Source organism: Melanotaenia boesemani, chromosome 18, assembly GCF_017639745.1.
Source record: "Melanotaenia boesemani isolate fMelBoe1 chromosome 18, fMelBoe1.pri, whole genome shotgun sequence".
NCBI classification, from domain to species: Eukaryota; Metazoa; Chordata; class Actinopteri; order Atheriniformes; family Melanotaeniidae; genus Melanotaenia; species Melanotaenia boesemani.
In genome coordinates, this window is record NC_055699.1 from 5232278 (window position 1) to 5255875 (window position 23598).

Sequence of the window (23598 nt, forward strand, 5' to 3'; positions counted from 1 at the left end):
TTCCCTGAGAATGAGCTAGCAAATATTATGCCACACAAACCATCATTAAACAATGGGGTTCCTTTAGGGCTTAGAACAGCACATTTCAATTACCCATATCTGCCATCTTCTCTTCTCTCAAGAGAAGATAAGTACACATGCAAATGGACAAACATTTAATCTGAATGGAAACTATTTTACCACCACAGCACAAGGTTATTCCATTGAATTTATCAGTGTGTGGGAGTGCTGCTCTCCATTTATATGTAGTAGTGTTTTAATGCAGCTGTGTCCTTGCACATGCTTTCTCCTGTTAAGTATGTCACTCCGTATGCACACATTTGGCTGCACGTTTCTCTGGGAATTCACTGGTGGATTTACCTATTGTCTCCCATAATCTTATGTTTTGCAGATGGGGTATACAAGCCTCCTCAATGCCTTCGTGTCTCTTTTTTCCTCTCCCCCTGTATCGGCAGACTGGGGAACAGATGATCATCCTTTGAACCCATTACTCAGCCTGATCCTCTTATCATAACCAACCTTCCTGAGTCTCTAATTTGGGGTCTGCCAAACTCTGCTCTGTGCACAATGTGGCTTTCGTCTCTGTCCCACTGTGTGATTTTTCTTCTTTTTTTTCTCCTCTGTGTGTGTGAGGGAGGGAAGTCAAAGAGAAAGAAAGTGACAGAAAGAGAGAAAGAGGGATATGGGGTTGTCTGCACACATTTGCACACCTGTCTCTGGGGATATTCTACCACTCAGGAATAAGACATGTCTGTGGGCGGGTCAGTTCTCTGGAAACACAGGAAACAACTCAAAGAGGTTTCGTTTTAGCAACCTACGTTTCACACCTTTCCAAGGCAAAGCTCATTGTCTCTTACTGTGTCCATGTCCTGTTAATATCACAATCCCATATGGGGAGGAGCACATGTTTGGTGCATTACACTGTGGGGGATGGCTTAGTCAATTAAAAGGGATCAGGATGCCCCCCATCAACAATGGCTTTGTGCAGGAGCCTGTCACAAAAGGGAATATATACAATACCACAATGCCTTATTGTTGTTATGGAAGCAAATCAAACATACAAAGTGAAACAATAGGGAAAAAAAAAGCTTCCTCACTGAGTACCAGGGGTATACATGATGTAAACAAGCAAATGTCTTCATTTACATCAGAATAACACACTGTCTCTTTCTGTTATTCCATTACTGTCAATGAGAAGGTCACCATACAGTGATTTATAGCTATGGCTCCTAGCACCTCACACATTTAGCATACATGTTAGGTTTGCACATGTTCATGCACAGAGCATACTGAGGCAGCTCTTACACAAAGCTGGGGATCAATTACTCACTCAGCTGCATATTTTTCTGGATCAAAGGATCGCGTACCTTTGTGTACTCATGTGCCGGGGCATGTACTAAAAATGTACCCGTTAACGAATACCTTAGTCTGATGCATCGGGAAAACAAATGTAAATCTGCATCCCCCAAAGAACATTTTAGACACTTACATCAGAAATACCCTGAAAGGCAGAGAAAGAGACAGAGGTGGCTGCCCTTTTTTATTTTTATATTACTTCTGCAATCAGTTGAAATATATATGCTACAAGCCTGATTCAAACAAAAGACAAAAAGAGATTTGTCATAACTCCTTTAAAGTATTTTGTTGGCAAAGAAGGAAGAATTTAATGAGAAACCCGCTTTTTTGATCTTCCAGACGGAAATTTGCATGAAAAGCTGCAATACTGTTGAAGACTGTCGTTATTAAGAAAGTTTGAGGTCTAAAGGTAAATAGGACTGATGCTTTCATGTTCAAACATCCCACATGAAATATTTCATCTTGTGTAATGTTTTGTGTGGCACACTGCATCAAAACAACAGAGAACTCCAGAAGTATTTAAACACATTAAACTAAGTTATCCATTGTGGTTCCTGATGTTAGCTTTGGTTAAATGTGTCACGTTTTGTTGTGTATATTCCTAATTCTCTTGTATCTCTATTGCTTTTGAAAAGCTCTGATTTGAGTTTTACTTTACTTTACTTCCAGTTTTTAGTTTTGATATTTCCTTGTGCATTCTGTTTTGTTTTGTGGCCATTTTGTTTTAGTTACTAAATGCAACTAACATGTAATAGGCGGCAGTTGAAGACACTGGTAATACTGTATATACACAGAGTTAAAATTTAGTATATACTAGCAAGTTTCTTTGGTTTATTGCAATTTTTAAAAGTTAAGTATTCACAGAATGAATCTATAAATCAAGTATTTTGTTAGTGTTAAAGCAAGAACATCAGCAAATTCTGAAAGATAATTATTTTACAATTTTGTGACAATTTTGTGAAAAAAATATGATCTCATCTTCAATTTGATGATGGCAGCACATCTCAAAAAAGTTGGGCGGGAAAAACAAAAGGCTGGAAAAAGTGATTAAGTGTTAAAAATGAAGAATTTGTAATTAATTAATTTCTCTTGCAACACGCTAGTAATTGGATGTAAAACAAGCACCTTAGAGAGGCAGAGCCTCTCAGAAATCCAGATGGGCAGAGGTTCTCCAATTTGCAAAGAAAGTCCATCGAGAAACTACATTTATTTTGCACCAAATTTGTTTAAAGTGGACTGGAGAAACGTGCAAAAAAATCTGTTCCATGGTAAGATGAACAAAAAAAAAACATTTTTTTTTTATATTAGAGAATAAAGAAGAGAGATTGTTATCGGTGCTAGTTTAAAAAACTTCACTATCTCTGATTCTATGGAGGTACAGATGCTTAAAGATTTTAGAGCAACATTCCATCAAGATTACAGGGGGAACTGATAAATTTCAGCCACACAATGCAAAACCATACAAAACTATTCTCTGTTATCTGCAGTTTGAGTTCTGGACTGGCCTGGCCTAGCTGCAGTACAGACCTTTTAGAGACTGAAAACATCATGAAACAGAAAACATCAAAGATGACGGCAACAATGACACTAGAATCCTATTTTAGACAAAAAGGGCCAACATTCCCCTCCTAAAATTCCAGCAACTAGTCTTACCAGCTCATGTTTACAGACTGTTGAATGCTACACAGGGAAAAACTTGACTCTGTCCCAACTTTTGTATGATGTGTTGGAGCCATAAAATTCAAGATGAGTTAATATATTTCATGAAACAGTAAGCTGTTTCAAATCAGTGCATTCTCTTTTTCTTCACATTTTAAACAGTGTACCTATTATTGTTTGTTTTTTTTATTTTTGGACTGGGATTCTACTTTTACTTTGAGTCTGCACACGGGGCCTTTATCATATGTGACAGATGGTATGGTAAAGCAGAAAAAGTTGAGACTAATGTTGCAACAAGCTCAATATTTTTTAATATGTTTTGGAATTAATGAGAGATTGTGGAGATGAATGATGCCAACAAGTAGCAAAAATTCAAACTGCATTCTTAGCAGATGACAACAGAATAAATTGCAGACAGGGAAACCATCCCATCCATGCAAACATTGCACACAAATATCTTTGCCCTTTGACATTTACATTTTTCTCCTTTTCCATATCACAGAGATTGTTTGGGGCTTTTGCATTATGCAAACGTGGCATTCCTTTGCTGTTCTTTTTTATTCTCTTGAATTTCAATAGCACTGACAACAAATGGCATTTAAACTCACCACGGGGGTCTGCTGCATCCTGCCGAAGGGAAATGCAGAACAGACTGGGAAGGTATCAGTGTGCCAGGGCGTGTGTGAGTAACTCATACTGTGATTAACAACAGCAGGTTGAAAGCTTCTGTTTGTGCACATCTGCCCATGTGTTTGATGGAGTGGGAACTTTCATATGTGCATCTGTGCAGTTTTTTTTGTGTGACTAATACTTGCTTTAGCACATTCATATTACATGCTTATTAACTGCTACATGGCACATTCAGAAACATAGCTGTTCCAGTGATGCTGACTGAGAGCTGGTGTGGAAACATGAGATTATCTGTTTTTCAGCTAAAGCCCTAAATGGAACTGAAAGGTAAACTACTGTATACTGTTGAAAATAAATACTGCACAGTTTGTGTTAACCTTGATGGCCTGTGTTGGTTGATACCACAACATAAGAAACACATTAGAGAGGCAATCCAGGGAGTCTGGACTCTGTGATTCTGATTTGATTATTATAGGAAATTGTAGGCATGGAATCCATCCCACGGCCATTTCTTTTTATGCATAATTATATTAATGACCTTTTTGTTGATGCTTGCCATAATTGTAAGAGTAGGTGTACTTCTTAAGAGTTTGCCACTGAAACCTTAATGAGACCACTCTGAGACTTTTTTATTCTCTGCCCATGCAGCACTCATGAATGCACATTACCCACCCACTGCCATCAAGCTGGATTCTTTTAGTGTCTAAAGAGAACTAATATCATACTTTCACTTTGTATAACCATGCCTGTAGGAGAAAAGGACATTAATTCTATTAGAGTGTTTGGACATGATTGATCTCCAAGTCTTTAACTATACATACCCTTAGGAGAGGTTTGTAACAGAGGGGGGCGTGTACACAGATAAGGAGATACTTTTAATGGGGAAGTTTTTATGAACCAGACGGACATGACCACACTATAAGAGCTGACATTAAGACTGATGGAGGAAGTCTGTGACTGACTCTGCAGTGAATCAGTGGAGCTCTAGCTTTATTACTCAGAGTTGTTATGATTATTAATGGAATTGTTTGGAGAACTACATTATGGCATGTTTGAACTTAAATGAAATATCTCTCCTTTGGTCATTTACTCATTTACTCCCAAGATCTAAGGGACATGTGTAATAAAGATGTTCCTAAAATCAACAAGCTTAGTTTTGGAAGATATCCTTTTTTTTTTTTTTTTTTTTTTTTTTTTTTAAATATTATTTTTTAAAAAAAAATTTATATTTCCTATAGCATCTTATTATAGCACAGCTTTTTATTAGAGTTGTACTCATTGCACTGGCTGAACCACCATATTTCTTTTTCTAATTTTAGTCTAAGGCTGTAGTGCCCTTTTTTTTCCATCTCTGTCAGTTGTAAGTCGCTCTTGAAAATGAGATGATAGATCTCAAATGGTTTATCCTGGGAGTAATAAATTTCTCTAATATCACAAGCATTTTTTTGCCACTTGCCATTTTGTTAAGTGATATTATGGCCCTACAAGCGCTTTATGTGGTAAAAGTAGTTTGTATAAAATGAGATACTTTTGAAAGACCTCTTGCTGTGGGTCACCGAGCAGCAGATGTATTAATCCATAGAAGCATATGGCATAATAACTGAGCCCTGACAGGATAAGTGAATGCTTTATTTAGCATGGGTGCTCATGGAGAGTTATGTCAGGGCTCTGCTTTATGGCTTGGTCTAACTGCAAGGACTCAAGCAGAGAGCAACCTCAAACAAGTGGAAGATCACAGGTTTTGCCCTTGCATCTGTCTAATATCCTGCTGGGGCATAGCACAAGACAATCTAGTATCACAAGAAAACATGCTAACAGTTGTGTTTGTCCACAGGCCCATAATCTAAAGTTGTTGTAAAAATGCCCTAGAAATGTTAATCATTTTTACCTGCGGTTTTGTACAGGAAATAACTTAGACAACCTGTAATCATAATGTTAAAGCATAATCACACATTTTTTTTTAAGGTCTAACTGTTACAGACCATTGCCTGCTCCTCCCCCTGTATGCAAAGGGGTGTAAAGGGTTTTGAGAATAAGAGTTATGCAACCCCTGAATTGCTCACCATCCAGGTAGCTGTTTTTGGTTTTATTTTATTTTATTTTATTTTTTTTTTTATTTATTTGAATCTGTTGAATTTTAAACAACTGTTTTTATACATCAAATTAATACGAGCATGCTTTAAATTTGTTGTAGTAGTGCTGTTTACAGTTTGAACGACTGTGGGTCTTGTGCAACCTGAATGGGGTCAGGTTTAGTTTTGATGAAGCACCCTTACACCAACTATTTTCTTTTTTATTTTCTTCCTTTTGTTAGATTCACTGGGACCAGGGATATTGACCTGTGGTCATTAGTGACCTTCTTGTTTTTAACTCAGATAATGCTGCACCAATGACAGAGAACCACTGACTGACAACAATGCAGAAAAGTGAAAAATTGGTTGACAATATTTTTTCTGATGGAACTTCAAATTGGTTTTCTTGTGTGACAGACTTCCGTGTAATGTCACTGTTTACTTCCTCCTATCTCCATCTAAACTCCATATAAGGTTTTGAACATCTAATTATTGTGCAGTGTTGTATTTGTAACAATGTCACACAAGGCAAAATTTCAGCATGTTACAACTTACAAAGAAACATGTTGGCATGCAATGTTTTTGAAGTCTAGTAAATCAATTTTACAATTTTGTACATGCGTAAATGTTTTATTTAATTGAAAACAAATGCATATAATAATTTCTGTACATTTACCATTTTTACCATTCCAATAAATTTAAGTATTAATTATTTATTATTATTGTTTTTTAATGTTGTTTTAATTTAGTGTAAGTAATCTCTTCCATTGTTTTATCTAGTTCAGGGATCTCCAACTCTGGTCCTCATGAGCTACTGTCCTGCAGGTTTTGGATTCTACCCTGATGCAACACACCTTACTCAAGTCACTGGGTTATTAACAGGCTTGTGCAGAGGTGTGTTGTAGTAGGAGACATCTAAAACCTGCAGGACAGTAGCTCATGAGGACCGGAGTTGGAGACCTCTGATCTAGTTGTAAAGGTGCTGTTGCTAAATCAAGCAACTGTTCATGTAAAAACAAAGTTGGTCACACCACTGATATAGTAGCACTTGGAAAATTCTAGCTGTAATTATAACAAATTAAATGGGAAATGGCAAGAAGTGAGAGTGGCATGCCCATCCCGCACTTTGCTGAGGATTGCAGTGTATTTATATGTATATATAGTTGTGAGATGTTTTAAATCTGTTGTGTCACATCCCACCTCTCCTGTTCCCTGTCAGGTGTGATAACTTTTCTATTTTTAAAGTCTCGCGAGCAGAGCAGGTTGATGCTTCCCGTGGTATGTCTGTCTCTTTGTTGATGTGCTGAAGCATAAAGTTTTGGACAGGATTGAGACAGCGTCTCAAACATGAAAGAAATACTGGAGTTCAAATGCAGTGTTAAACCAACAGCAGCACTTTAGAAGTGAAACACTTTCCTGAGTGATGGCTCTGTGCTACCTTTCACCAAAAGTATGAAAAAGCGCAATCAAAGCATCTATAAAAGGCCCACATACTGTTCATGCCTGAATCAAATTCACAGACAGAAAGTCAAGGTAATATATTAAATCCTTATGTTTTAGAAGTTACTATTGGAAAGATATCGTGTTGCTCACTCACATGTTTCCAAGCAGCCCAGTCTCACCTTACAAAGAGCTTTAGGTATGTTTGTTGTTTTCTTTTGTTTCCTGGCATGACATGATGAGAACCACAATATGTGTAACTTATTTAGTTGCTATTAAAACATCTAAAACATAAACATATTTAATGTTTACCCAAAGCATCACTTTTGGGTGTACCGCTTTCCAAAGCCAGTAACTTAGCCCAGGGATGCTTCATAATGGCAAAGTGGAAAATGTTGTCCCTGTCTCACCCTCTGACTTAATTAATTGGCCTGGTAGTTGTTGATAAGGCAGCACTTGAGAATGGAATTTTCCTGCTGCCATTGACAAATGGTTTAAAAACCTGTAACAATAGCTAACATTACGCAGCTGTAGAGTAGCTCCCTGTATGGTACAAACTGACAGCAAAGGGGTACCCTTGTAAACATAAAGAAGAAGTAGAAAAGTGGTACGACATGTAGAACAAATTACAAACCAGTGAGCTCTTCTACAAAGATTAACAATGACACAAAGCAGCTAGTGACAATCCACCATCTACTTTGAGAAAAAAAATAAAATAAATAAATAACATACAAGTGAAGCCTGCGGGAGTCGGTCTTTGGGGGGCCACTGTGCTGTAAGTTTCTAATGTTTCCTGCTCTAACAGCCCTGACTCAAATTTAATGGATCCAAAAGCCTCTGAAGTTCTGCACAATGACTCATTAATTTGAGTCAGGTGTGTTGGGGCAGGGACACATCAAAAACCTGCAGGATTGTGGCCCTTGAGGACACCTCTAGTCTACTGTGTAGAGTTGGATGACATGTACTGTGTTAGAGCAACAAAATACCCTACACATATTTTCAAAACTTTATTGTCCAGAAAACACAAAATTCTTTATTTTTTTCTTAAAAATGAATGCAAGCAGCCTCAACTAAAGCCAGATTTTGTTTAATGATGTGGATAATTCTTATTAGAGTGAATTTGTAGACAAAAATAATGATAGTTTAATTTTCACCTTGGCTGTCTAATAATATATTACCTTCAATGTTGCACATTAAACCTTTAGTTCCAATCCCCTCACATTACCTTTGATGTTGATTAGTGCATAGCTTAAATGGCTGCAGCCCAACAATTCCAGCAGTCATTATCCTTCATGAAAATTCAGGAAATATTGCATGTTTGATAGTTTATCTTTTTTTCTGAGACTACATACCCTCTTGAGAATAATGATCCCCTCCTGGTTGTGTTCATTAGTGGTGATATCAAACATGGCACCTCCATCACCTGGCACAATGGTGTACTCAACTTCAGCGTTTCTCCCGATGTCTAAGTCATGGGCTTTGATTCTGCCGACAGCTGACCCTACTGCAGAAGATTCGGGAACTCTCAGGTGAAAGAAACCTGTCAAAAAACACGAGAAAATAGTTGGATTCATCTGTGATCATCTGTTATCATTTCCTGACATCAAACACTGGAAGCACTGAGTTCTTCACATCCTTTGCCCTTTATCTATCCCCTAACCCACCAAAGGATGTCACCCATAGGCAAAGAGGCTGATATTCTCTGTCTGATGTCAGGCCTTTAAGTTATATTCATGATTTTACTCAGTATTGAAGTGTTTGGACATCAAGGCCTCTCAGCTCTCAGTAATTGGCTGACTCAACCTGTAAGACCAATAAACCCGAGAATTTGGGGGCTCTGACACTACCAGCAGCAGAAATCACTGTTGAGGATTTGAGGAGAAATCAGCAAACATGCCAACAGCAGACTGACTGATTATCACTTACACCTGGAGTGGAAGGAAATTGATCTTTTTTATGCCTCACTTCATTCTCTAAGATCAGTTTAAAGATCAGTTTCTGCTTGAGCCAGAAAATGACAACTGCTTGGTTGCATTACAAATCTGTAGGCTTCACAAGATGACATTGTGATGTAGGTTTTAGTAGTTCAGTATCCTCAAAATATTACCAAAATACATCACAAGACTTAGAATTTTTACATCTGAGTAACCTTACAATTAGTGTAATGGTGGGTTTATTCATTATGAGTGAATGAGTGAAATTCTATTAGTAATTCTAATCAAAGCTTACTGTCCACAAAATGTTGAGCATTAACAGATTTATTATTAAAAAAAATAATAAAATAAAATAAAAAAAAAAACTTTCCACTGCCTGGATCATTGTAGATGTTGCACCAAACCACTTATCCTGTCATCCATCCATTAACAAAACCTTGTGATACTGAAACTCCTCTTAAGGCAACCCTTCAATCCCAACCTGGAGTGGGTAATCCAGCATTTTCCTGTTGAGGACCATGCCTCAGACTTGGAAAGACAAATTTTCACTCTGGCTGCTTTTCACTGAGCTGCAAACTGCCCATGTGCCTGATGGAGGTCTCTGTTCAATGAAGCCAGCAGTACCACATCACCCACAAAAAGAAAAAATCCAATCCTAAGCCAAGCAGATAGAGCCGATGACAAAGGCCAGTCCTGGTGGAGTCCAGCACACTCCAGAAATGAGCCTGACTTGCTGCCAGCAATGCAAACCAAGCTCTCGCTCTGGTTGTACAGGGGCTGAAAGGCTCATAGCAAAGTGCCCGATACCCTATATTTCTATATCCCTTCACACAGAAAATCTCAAGGGGCACAGATATAAATCTTCCCCAGGTGCACAAAACACATGAAGACTGGTTGGACAAACTTCAACGCCCACTTCAATATTTATGGGGAAGTAAAGAAATGGTCCACTGACTGGAAGTACAAAGCTCCCCCATCATTTTCTTTTTTTAAACATCCTTGAACAAATTATTTTCTCAGGGAATAGTTTTCCTGTTCTGCTTTTATCTTTAGAATATTGACATGATTTTTAATCTTTAGTCAATAAACTACAAAGAATATGTTTTGGGTCATTCATTATGAGAGAATGATTCATTTACATCACAGTCTCTAAGCGTCTGAGTACTTTATCCTTAAGCATAACTGAATTTATTAGAGAAAATTCTTTACATACCTCTCGTGAAAAACAGAACAAAAATATCAGATTTCTTCCTTCTGAATATGACTTCTTTGGCATTTATTTGAGTAAATAATTGAACTTTTTTTCTGTATGTTGCATAAGGACCATTGATGTTACAAACTTTGTGCAACACTATGAGAGTCCAACACTGTTAGGTTGTGCATATATATAATTGCACTACTTTATTCCAAATGATTCTGCATGTGGGATTTTAGTTCATTTAAACATCTGGATTTTAGATTTTTGTGGAAGATGTGGTTTGCGTTGTTTATTTTGTTCTTCTTTTTCCTGTTTAGATCACTGATAATAAACACAGGCAGGTTTGATAACAAGTTTCCTAGATAAGTTTTATTTAGGGAAACTTTATGGGCTTAATATAAAGCCATAAAGATTATGCAGCTTTAAATGCATGCTTGCAAATAAATTTCTCTGTGTATGTTCTCTTATATATGAATTAAATTAAATCGGGTTTTGTCATCCTGTAAAAAAAAATATGCCTGAGAAATTCAAGTTTTGGAATGTGTAGAAAAGGATTTCCATGGTTGTTAAAATAAAAAAAAATGAATAAAAAAAAATGTGTGCAAGACTCTGAGGTTGCAGGTGCAGATTTTTGGCCCTGTTTTTAGACAGAGCAGGCAACTTTCTGTCCTTCTGCACCATTGTAGGCTCTTAAAAGGCAATAAATTTTAAAGACGGATGATGGTGCGCCTACTTGTGTGTCACAGTGAATGTGATAAACTGATATTACTGAGTCCGACATTCGAGCAGCAGGTGCTGCGGACGCTTTTTCTGCAAACCGCCACTGTCGCCATCACCCGGCTGCTATTGGTGGTCACTCGGCTAGTTCTTCTCCAGCTGGCCTCTGTGTGCTACAGTTACTTTTTAAATGGTGCTTTGATTGTCTGATAATGTGATAAACTTCATCACCTTCATTTTGTCACTGAGGTAGCTGCACCTCATTATCAGCCATCTTTAAAACTGACTTGGGCACCACAAGGAACCGTTCTGGCTCCTCTCCTTTTTACAATATACACCACTGACTTCAGCCACTATGTCACAAACTGCCATCTACAGAAGTTCTCAGACCACTCAGCCATCCATGGACTTATCAACAACAGTGATGAGAAAGAGCACCAGGAACTTCACCAAATCTTTGTAGCCTGGTGTTAAGAGAACTGCTTCCAGATTATTGCCGGAAAACCAAAGAGCTGGTGATGTACTTCCACTGCCAAAAATCACTCCTTCTGCCCCGTTGAACATTCAGGGAAGAGACACTGAGATGGACTTGCACAAGTACCTGGGTGTTCACCTGGTATAGAACCTGGACTGGACTACCAAAACTCTTTACAAGAAGGGTCAAAGCAGATCCCCCCTGCTCTACAAACTGGAGAGCTTTGGAGTACAAGAAAGCCTCCTGAGGACCTATTATGAATCCACAGTGGCTTCAGTCATATTTTATGGTGTGGCCTGCTGGAGCAGCAGCATCACAGTAGCAGAGAGAAAGAAAATGAACAAACTGGTGAAGAAGGCCGGCTCTGTTATGGGCTACAGTCTCAAGCCTGTGGAAGTAGTGGGCAACAGGATGATGACAGCAAAGCTTTCATGAATCATGGACAATGCTTCCCACCCCCTACACAAGACTGTTAGAGCCCTGGAAAGCACCATAAGCAGCAGGCTTCTTCACCCATGGTGCACAACGGACAAGTCTTGCAGGTCCTTCCTCCCCTCTGCTGTCAGACTCTGTAATCAGGCCTACTTCCAGCAGAGCTGATCATCCAACCTCTCACAAAAAAGCTCACCATTGTGCAACATCTGGTCATAATAACTGTACATACTCAAATGTATATCAATCTGGTCAATAACTGTCCCTCTGCACTGCTTTCATACATGGCATTTTTTTACACAGTGTTTATGGATGTTCTTTTTCTCTTTTGCACTAATATATATATATATATATATATATATATATATATATATATATATATATATATATATGTAAATGCAGATGAGTTTGTGTTTTTTTATTTTGATTCTGTTTATACTATGAATACTATGTAGAGCTGTCTGCAGGACCAACTTTTCCCAATGAGAGATGAATAAATGTCTATCTAATCTAATGCGTTATAATCCAATTTAATCTAATTTACCTGTTAATATATAAAAGGAAGAACCATGTCTTCTGTAGTAAAATTGTTTTCATGCAAGACAACACACCAGCTCATGTTGCAAAAAGTACCATTGAATCTTTTGCTCCTATGAAGGGAAAAAATCTTGTGGTGTGGCCATCATCATCTGCTGACCTCAGCCCTACTGAGAACCTGTGGAGCATCCTTAAAAGGAAGATCTATGAGGGTGGGGAGTAGTATACCTCCAAGCAGCAACTTTGGGAGGCAATTCTAGTATCTTTATATGCGATCCAGGCAGAAACTATCCATAGACTTAAAAGTTCAATGAATAGAGAATTGTTAAGATGATAACAAATGTAAAGATGAAACTCAGTCTCTACAATCACATGTTTTCGTCATTGGTAGTTTTCCTCAATAAAATCCAGATTATTATAGAACATAAAATAATTCTTCACAATTATAAAATCATCTTCACTATAATTTGTATTGATTATTTAAGATAAATTTATAATAAAAAAACATTTTATACATAATAATTTGGCATGTAGTTATTCTTATTTCCTGTTGGATGACTGAGTGCTGCAATCTACAATAATAGTGCAATAGTGCTACAATAAATAATTACGTTCTTTCAAGGATACACAGTCACTTTTCAAATTATTTTGGGCTTCATGTTCTTTCAAGGATAGGACAAGAGCGTATCAGTTTTTACCCCATAAAACTTTGGAAGCTGCAGTTCATTAGGGATCTGTTACTATATATGGCAGCGTTGGTGGGTTAAAAAGATTCCTAGATGCTATATATAAGAGACAACTGCAGGCTTTTTATCAGATCAGACATCTCACAGTTCACAATTAAATAACCTGTAATAAGGCAGGAACTGTACAGCAATATAGTAAACTAGATTTTCTGAGGAATTTTTCCACATGCGAGCATTGCGCATTCTTAAAACCTGAAAGACATCTGCAAAAGGGAGCAGAGAGGAAAACAAAGAGAGGATGGGATGGGGCAGATGAGCCGCCATACTTGGCCCAAACCTCTTTGCTGTGACAGCATTATGGAAATATAATCTTTTCCTCGCTGTCAGAGGAGCTTGACCGTCTGACTGCCTGTATTTACATTCAGAGGAGACCACTCAGTGTCACCTCAAAATACACAAAGAAACTGCATCACTACAGAAGAGTATTTTTGCTTCCCCGTCATACACTTGGTGTTTTGGACAAGAATACATTTTGCACACCATTTAATAAAAGTGCTTAGAATCTGTAGGAGATTTTACAGATCAATGACTTTTCGGCAATATGTGTTTTTTGGCTTCTTACATGACCTGGTAAACGGTACAATCAAATTAATCTGGTTTAGCAGCTTATGTAAAATACTCAACAAAATACAGAGTTTAAATACACTGAATCCCTGATGCTGCATCAACATGCTCAAATCTGATCTAAATATAGAAGGATGCCCATGAGCAAAATAACATCAGCCTCTGTTTATTTGCCAGGAGTTGTTGCTGCAGATGCAATCTCACTAAATAAACAGGCCATTGCTTACAACAGCTCATAATGACAAATAATGAAAAGCAATTACAAAGAGTAGAAATGATGAATGCCTCCTGCCCTGTTTTAATTGCAGTGTTTATTGCATTGTGAAAGTGTGCATGAACCTCCAGAAAATCATCTGAATAATTATTTTTGTACAAGAAATCTAAATTTATTTGGTTAAATAGTCATTATAATCAAGTATACTCACTTTTAGAGAATCTAGGTGGATTATCATTGACATCGCTGAGGGTAATGTTGACAATGGTGGTCCCAGCCAGTCCTCCCAACTGGCCTCCCATGTCCTTGGCCTGGATTAATACCTGGTACTGTTCCTTCACCTCCCTGTCCATATTGGGCAAGGCTGTCTTTATAACCCCTGGTGTGCAGCAAGATTGATGAGAGATACAGATAATGGAGAGGAGAAAATCAGAGGAGGAAAAAAAGTAGAAGTAGAGGGAGACAGCGATGGAGATAAAAAGACAAAGGGAGAGAGTGGTAAACACAAGCTTCCCAGAAATATGTTTGACACCACATGCACAGTTTACTTCAAAATGCACAATAAATTTTCACCCAAGGAGCTTACTACCAAGTACTGCATGAAGCTGCAGAAGTGCCTCCGACCAAAGCTGAAATAGAGGTCATCTTACCTACTGGAAGCACTTGACATTCAACAGGGAGCACTGGTGAAGCCATATAATGATTCACTTGAGGATCAGAGTCCCTGAGATCAGAGACCGTTTATACTGCAGATTAATAGCTAGGTCAGCGGGAGGTTGGCAGGCTAAAAAAGAAGCATGCTGCATAGTTTGCTCTACACTTTCCTCTTGTATTATTCCATTTACTCTTGTGAGGATGTCCCATTTGATCCACAAACCACCATGCAAAACCACAGTCAGAGACACTGATTACTTTTTAAATCTCTGTCATCTTTTTCAGGGATACCTGTGTCTCTCTGTTATATGCACACTGATTTGTGCATGTTGCTGTTGTCCCACTCCACTTGTTCACCTTTTACTTCCTGGTGTTTGCTCCTCTTTTATTGTGCACATTTGGAGATATCGGCGGGCCCAGCAGGGCAAATATTTGCTTTAACATTTTGATTTTTTTTTCTACAGCATCAGTTTGAAATACAGTCACAGTAGGTGCTGTGCAAAGCTCCGGGATGAGCATCACAATCAGCAACAGATTCCACCATATCTGGCTGTGTGATATGTATGAACCTATTTTCATATGCTTTGAAATGTCCTAGATAGTAAGCCAGCGGCAACACAGCACCAGCAAACACTGCCGGTATGAAGTTATTTTGGATTTAGAGCAGTCATTTGCTACACTCCCATCTCTTTTCTCCTACCCCTTTTTCTCACCAGTTTTTGACAACAATCACCTTTTACAGTGCAGTGCCAACATAAGCGAGGTGGAAACAACTGTCAGTGTTTCAGAAAAAAATATTATTGATCTTTTTGGTTTTCAGTGATCTGAGCTCATATAACCACCAGCTATACAACACTGGCTACTATGCATCCATGCATCAAAAATTCAATTAATCTAAGGATTAACGTGTAATTTACATATTAAATAGAGTAATATTCTGGCCTTACAGTACGCATAAAGTTATCACATTTAAAGCATCTGTGCTCAAAGGAAATTATAAGCATGGCTTCTGTGCATTTTTCTTTTTTTAATATACATTAAATCTATCTATAGGTTTCTCTGGAACAAAACTGTGCTCCTCCCCAGATCTACCAATGCAAGAAGTAGCTACGGATTATAATTAAAAGGGTAGTGCACCCAAAAATGTTTTCTGGGTTGTAAACAACACAGTATTATTTGTTTTTAAAACAGGATTATGTGGGTTAAAATGGCTCATAATGCCCTTCACATGTTAAAACCAGGTTATGTTGTCTGTGACAAGGAGAGGTTATCTACCCCACGAGAAAATTTTAAAAACCCCACAGCCCCCTCCCTCCAGATGAAACCAGATGGGTCTTCGCCTAGCAGGCATAGAAAACCATGCCCACCAGCGCATATGAAGGGATGTGAACTATATGGTGTAGATTTGCAAGTTTCATACTTATATTCTTTCACAGAGTTTCTGATGAAATTTCTGCAATGGGACAGATTTATGCTTTAAGGGGTATAAAAGCAACACCGGACTATTCTTTACCTGCTGATTCTCATCTGGCGACAGACAGCATCTCAAATTGTAGTAATTGTAGCAGCTGCAACTTAAACCTCCACAGCTTTCCAGAGCTGCTAGAGCTGTTGACAGGCCAGCGCAACAGCGCTAACAGCTTAGACAAATACAATTCAGGGCCACCTTGTTCATGTGCAGCTGAGGAAATTCAGGAGGTAAAAGGCTTCCACCTCAAAGGCTGCTCTGTAGCATAGGTGCTTTGTGAATCTCATTTTCCATCTTGCCAGTGAGCTGAGCTGCTGTCAATCATTTCTGCTTGTGTATCCCGACCCGCCCACTCTCCATTTGTTGATCACCCCACACCTCCCACCCCAACCCTTGCAGTTTCAGGCATTTTTCAAATTCAGCAGTGGGTGGAGTAACGCAAAAAGTAGGGGGTGTAGTTAAACTTTAAAGGTGTCATCACCTGGTCTTTTCATGTAGCCATTGTCCTCTAGGTGTCTTTAAATATGTTTTGAAAACTTATTAATAAAAAAAAAACATAAAAAAGAGCTTGTTCTGACCCTTTGCACATACCACAACTTTGTCACGTGAGTGATCATGCAAGCTTTTGACTAATATTAATGATTTGCACAATAATTGGCCGCAGGGTGGCCAGAGTCAGAAGGGGGGGCTAACCCAGTGCATGCACAGTGCATCCCCCTCCAAAACATCAACAGCTTAGTGAACGAACCTGACCAAGCAGCAGCTTACGGAAATCAGCCATTTATGTTTTAACCAGACTCTGAGCCTGAGAGTGAAATACCGAGATGGTGAAGAAGCACATTTACAACAAAATGTTTATGTGGCAGAGCACTTCACCCCACTTATAAAAAAGAAAATACGGGGCTCATTTGTACATTGCAGGGGGTTAAACTTTTAGCATTAGCGTTAGCATTAGCATTAGCATTAGTTGCGTCAGCAGTAAAGCACGATTTTATATCATTATATCAGTCTACGCCTGGGGCTGGCTTATACAAATAGCCTCCTGTGATGACAAAATCCCGCATTTACAAGACTTTACCCTTGCTGGCGGATCTGCTGTAAACAAAAGGCCCAGATGGAAAAACTTGACCCTCTTCAAAAGAAAGGCTTTCAGGGAAGTTCACACTTAGTCCAACACCAATGCACGTGTTTTAACTTGGAAAAAGTGCAATTTCCGGGTGATGACTCCTTCAAGTTAAAAAAATATGCTGCCTATAGTGGTCATGTGAGTAACTGCATTTTAAGGGTAAAAATTGTATTAATGACAGTGTCAGTCTTGTTTTAAAAAGAAAGAATACATCACTAGAGGCACTTCTCACGTGTAGGAGTCATCCTCTCATAGTATGAAATGCTACACAAACTACAAAAATGTGTTAACTATACCATTTCATGGGAAAGGCTGCCTCTCTTTGGTGCAAAGCCTGTGTTTTCCATATTTGAACCAATGTTTTTTGAGGAGTCACTGTACCAAGAAATCACAATGAGTGACTGTGTATGCGGATGATGTTTTTATGATCTGATTGGCACAAAACTAGAATAACATCCAACTGTGAAGAAAAGAAAAGAGGCCAATTATTTCGAAGATGCTAGAAGAAAAATATCTGAGATGACTAGAAGGGACAGCACTGATGGTGACAGACCAACTCACGGAGCAGCAAAAATTTCCCAGTTTACACACAAATTATGAGTCAGCAGCTTTTCTCCCACACACTATCCAAGCACTACCCCGTGCCTTAAGGCAAAACTTGATCAGTTAAATAAAACCAGGGTTCTTTGTTTGTTTTCTTTGTTATTTGCTGGAACTGACTCTATAACCTGATTATAATAAACAAGCAAGACAACCTGTTTAAAAGAGAAAAACTTCAAATGTCCAGACCTCTGTATCTGTGCTTTTGATTATTTCATCTCTGTTGCCTGGAATGTAACACATTTCACCCCTACCAAATTAAATTACTCAGTTTTGTCACATGAATACAACTTCTAAAGAAATATGAGAAATTTACCTGTTTTGGGGTCAACAGAGAAGTATGGTTGGCCATGGAGGATGCTGTAGACTACTCTAGCACTGTTTCCATAGGTGGGGTCATCTGCATCCGTGGCTGTTACCTGCGTTACATAGGTTCCTGTGGAAAAGAGTGGGAAGACATATTGACTTTGAGAAAATGGGTTTCCTCGTGAGACTGAAATCCAGACTCTTTGAAGTTCATCAGCTTGCCAAACGATTGTACCTGACACGAACAAATAGTGAATCACCAATGAGAAAGCAGCAGCTAATGCAGAAGAGTCAAAGAGCTGGATAGAGTGCAACGTGGAGGAGTGTGTAAGGGAAAAAAAATTAATATGCAGGAAAGCTGTCCTGTTTGTCTGTTGTACATTCAGATTTACACATTTCTATATAAACAAAGCAGCTATTATTTAAATGAGGAAATGTCCTTAAAGCTCTTGTGCATACATCTATCAAATTATGCTACCTTTAAGAAAACTAAAGACCATGGCAGGAATAGTATTAAGATGGCAGTCTTCCAAACCCCTGCAGTAAAAGGGATAAAATAATTACTTGTTGGAGGTTTGGCTCATCTTCCTTGACTATCTGGCAATGAAAACACTTCTTTCACTAAGTAAATCCCTATTACATGCACTTGAAATAAAAAGACTGGGTACAGTTTCCAGTTTTATTACAAAGCCTGAAGTTCCACTGGCAAATCACTGCATTTAAAGAGCTTAAAACACACCAGGTTTACAAAACAGTGCAGGAGGTGCAGGATGCTTAGTATGATCAAGAGACACTGGCCAGAGGGAAAGCTTTTACTTGGTCATTCTACATTCTGGTAAGTCTCTAGTTGCCCATGAAGAACTTACTGTCTATCAAATAGGCTTTTCAGTCTGAGCGGGTGTTAACAATGGAATTAAAACATTACGACGAGAGAGATTAGTGTCTCAATCTTCTCTCACACATGCCCGATTAGACATACATGAAAAGGGTTGCATCGTGTTAAACATGTGTACACAACAGATGAGATAACACATAAATAACTTCCCTGTTCATACAAAGAGTGGAGCTCTTGTAGCAATGAGAGCTCAGATGTGCTGAAAGTTTGAAAGCCTTCAAGCGCCGCTGACTCCTACGCATTCCCAGGCAACCAAGATAACAGCCTTTACATAAGTGTGAGGCTAAAAACAAGTCAAATAAATGCTATTTGGATGGTTATGGAAATTCAAATGCTTGAGTGAGAGTATGATTGTACGAATGGCCTCAAAATTATTTGCAGGTTACATGAAATATGCCTAGTTTATTTTTTTTAGCAGATAACATATTTAACAAACTAATGGGGTGTTAGTGTGGAGGAAACCAATTACAAGCACAATACACAATGTTCACATCGTTAGTATCTAAATATGAGAAGATAAGAATTAGTACAATATTAAGGCTGATCCAAATGGGACTTCTTTGCAGATACAATTTTAAATGTAAGTTTGCAAGTGGGCAGTGAAACCAACAAATTGATTAAGACATTTACTTAGTGATAATTAAAACTCCCTGAAAAAGTGTTTTAAATCTGTTTTATCCTCTGAATAATTCAGACATAAGCTATTTGCTGACAACAAGGGATTAAGAAATGATTTTGGAGCCTGGCAATAACTATTACTGCACATTTGTGGTCATTCATTTCTTTAATTTTTGTACTAACAAAGACAACAGGAAAAATGTAGCAGCTGATGAACCCAGTGACCACGCAAGCCATACTGGTATGATTATAAATAGAGCTCAGTTGATTTGATTTTAATACAAGGGTTGCATTTCAATGTCAACATCCCCTGTTTTACTGTTTTCATATATTCTGTTTGTGAAATTAAACTATTTGTTGTTGTTCATGCACTATGTTCAGACACCCCGGCACACTGATTTTATAAGACAGTCAAGATCTCAATTAAATATTCATAAATGCATTGACAGTGTTTTATATGTATGTAACAAATTACATGAACAATAATATTTTTATAAAAAAATAAATAAATAAATATATTTCATAAAAGGACAGTTCAGGAAATGAACACATAAAGTCCCTGAGACGCATTGATCAGCCTGTGAACACCGATGCAAAATATTTCAAAGAAACTACAAGAATTTGGTTATTTCTGACTAGATTTACATCTACAGAGAAATGAATTTAAAACCCTTCTGATTGTTTACAAATCCCAGAATGGTTTAGGCCCAGAATACATCTGTGATATGTTCAGAGAATATAAACCTAGCAGAGCTCTTAGATCCAAAGACTCTGGTCAACTAGTCCAAACCAGAGTCCAGACTAAACATGGAGAAGCAGCATTTAGCTGTTATGCTGCAAACAAGTGGAACAAACTGCCAGTCGAGATTAAACTTTCACCAAATGTAGACATTTTTAAATCCAGGTTAAAAACATTTCTTTTCTCATGCGCCTATGCATGAAATCTGCACGGTAACTTTTTTAACTTATCTTGCTTTTAATCATTTTAATGTAATTAATTATTTATTGTAATTATGTGTTGATGTCTTTTATATTTCTAAATATCTGTAATGCCTTTGTTTTATGTAAAGCACTTTGAATTATCCTGTACATGAAATGTGCTATACAAATAAACTGCCTTGCATTGCCAAACTGCCTTACAGTAAATGTGCATTATTTCCATTCACTTTTGTTTTGTTTTGTTTTTTGTTTTTTTTTGTTTTGTTTTTTTTACCTCTAAATGCGAATCAAAAACAGCAATGAAATCCAGCTTATGTTGCTGGCATTTTTTAGAAATCTATTTTTTCAACTGGGAGTGAAGGTTACAATCTTGTGATCTATCTAATTCACTATTGAAATATGAAGTTCTTTTACCTTATTGGAAGCAAACTTTTTAGGGGCGTGACTTGATAAAAAAAAAAAAAAAAAAATAGATTAAATTTATGATTTTTCAACTTCTAGTGTTTAGATTCACAGCTTTATTTTGTTTTTCATTTTAAAAATCCCTATTTAGGTATTTTAAATGTCAAAGATGATATGAGGTGAGCCTGGTTTCACATCGCTTAAATTTAATGGTTTCCTTAAATTTTCCTGCATTGCTTTGGCATCTGCACAGCAACACATGCCCTTACATTGTATAGTGTTGTAAGACACATAACAGAAAATCTTCCCACTTTTGCAGAATGTGTCTTTTGCTCATAACGTCAAATACTGCAGCGCATTGTTGGCATCTCAGAGATGCCTCCAGCTTTGACCAAATGTCAGATGCCCAGTGAATGAGACCTGCTTGAGCAGGTATAAGGGTTGCTTTAAAATTCAGAGGAGGGAGGAAAGCATTTGAGATGGAAATCCAATATTTTTAAATACTTTGATAAATTCATCTGAAATAAGGCAAGTATGATCAACCAAATTAAACCTGTCAGTAGTGTAATTGATCAGTTGTGCGTGATGTTGAAAGTTGATCTCTGTACTTTGCTTTCATGGCCACAACAGATGTTTTTTTTCTGATGAACTTGAAAGCCTCTCTCTTATAGTAAACAGTACAGTGCTGCTTTTGATTTAGGGTGCTCTCTGAGGCTACACTGTGTTATTCCTGCTTTCTATCCATCCTCTGGAGACTGCTGAATTTGAAGTTTTGAGGGCTTCATTGTGATTCACATCAAGAGAAACCGTTCTCCTAGTGAATTACCTTGATCTGTCCTCCCTGGGGGTAATGTGTAAAGACAAAGCTGTGAAATATTCTCAGGGCACTCCAAGAATAAAATGGAACTCTGAAATGTCAAAATCTGTTAGGGAGAGCAGCATTACCCCTCTGGTTGCACCCACTTTGCTCCAGAGAGTGTATTTGTTGTGCTTTCCTGTTCAAGATAGGAAAAGAAAGTTTTCTCTCTGCAGAAGAGACTTCTTAGAACTCTGGATGGTCACTTACCAACTGGGGACATCTCAGGAACACTGGCCATATATGGTCCCTCCAGGAACTTTGGCTCATTGTCATTGATATCTTGGACCTTGATTACAAATTCAGATTCAGGCTCCAGGGGGATATCGGTGTTCATGTCCACAGCTTGGGCGCGCAAGGTGTAGAAAGGCTTCTCCTCCCTGTCAAGACTTCTTAAGGCATGGATGTCCCCCGTTGTCTGGTCAATTGTGAAAATGGAGCCAGCACCGTCCCCCGAGAGGGTGTACTTCACCGAACTGTCCCCCTTATCGAGGTCAGTGTGGAGCTGCAAGACAAAAGAGGAAAAACGACAGGTTGAGCACAAACATTGGCACAGATAACGATTCACTGAAAACACTGGGGAAGAGCTGTCATGGAGGACTGTTTCACAAAGACAGTCAAGGAAACTGACTGCACATCAAAGAGCAAATTCATTTCTCTACAAAGATCTGCAAAACACTACGTAAGGAGAAAAAAATAAATAAAATGGTTGTGCTTTCAGAACATTTCACAGATTAATGAGGCTAAATCTTTCATAAATAATGTATTCGCTCAGCGCAATTATGCTGCATTGACAACTCTTCAACATCGTGGACCCACTGCTATTCAAGCATAACTCAAAATTCTTCTCTTATATGTGAGAGGAGATGGGAATTTAAGAGCAAGAGGCAAAGATCACACTTTAAAAACATGAGGTAAATACCCATTTATCACAAGAGGAATTTTTTGTACTTTCTTCAGATAGTAAAAGGTTTGTGACCACATGACTCATCCCAGTTGCAAAATATTACAACTCCTGCCAGAAAACATCTTCGCTGATGTAGAGCCAGGGCCTTGGCAGCTCTCTATGCAAAGACAAACAAATTCTGGGCTGGCAGTTGAAACACTGTTGACATAGTTATGCTTACTTTGTTACAGAAAACAGCTATAATATTCAAAACCTTTTAAATATTTACAGGCCCTAATGCAATGTGATCATCACCATAGAGGGCTATGGATTTTTGCCTTCTTGTCAATCGCATGAGATTTCCACCGGCACTGCTGAGCAGCAGTTTTATTTCAGGAGACGAGAATAGATATTTTGAGAACTGAAGCAGAGGCATACTCCACAAACCCCGCTGACTAATTTAGGTGTTGGCTTGGGGCAACACAGTTTATTTTTCCTCTATCAAAGAAATAAATAAATGTTGTAACTTATGTTGGCTTGCTTATAATGATACACCTCACAATGGACTTTAAAGCCCTTTTATCTACCAATGCTATGCCTAAAAGGGCATGGATAATGTTTTATTTTGTTCTGATAGGGCAGAAGGCAACATGCATATCGACTACTTAACCTCATTTAACACAATGTTTTCCCCTTTCATGTCTAAAAAATTGGGGATGTGGCAGCCTTGAGAAAAACAAAAAATTCAATTAAAAAGGAGGTACAGTTTCTTTATTTGTTCATTTCATTGTATCCTGTGAACTAATTAGTACCGTGACAACAGCTTTTTATTTGTGTGCTATTTGATGAGAGAAGGAAACATAAAGAAATATGA

General features: G+C 38.0%; 1 protein-coding gene across 1 annotated transcript in view; it reads right to left on the bottom strand.

The window, feature by feature from the left end:
• The window catches only part of LOC121629209 (cadherin-12-like), a 120678-nt gene that overhangs the window by 41679 nt on the left and 55401 nt on the right, over positions 1 to 23598 (bottom strand). The window contains exons 3-6 of the mRNA XM_041968819.1: positions 22049 to 22343; positions 18139 to 18258; positions 14186 to 14353; positions 8510 to 8697 (exon numbers count right to left, since the gene is read on the bottom strand). Coding sequence (XP_041824753.1) covers positions 8510 to 8697; positions 14186 to 14353; positions 18139 to 18258; positions 22049 to 22343 — 771 coding nt within the window. The remainder of the gene's footprint in view (positions 1 to 8509; positions 8698 to 14185; positions 14354 to 18138; positions 18259 to 22048; positions 22344 to 23598) is intronic.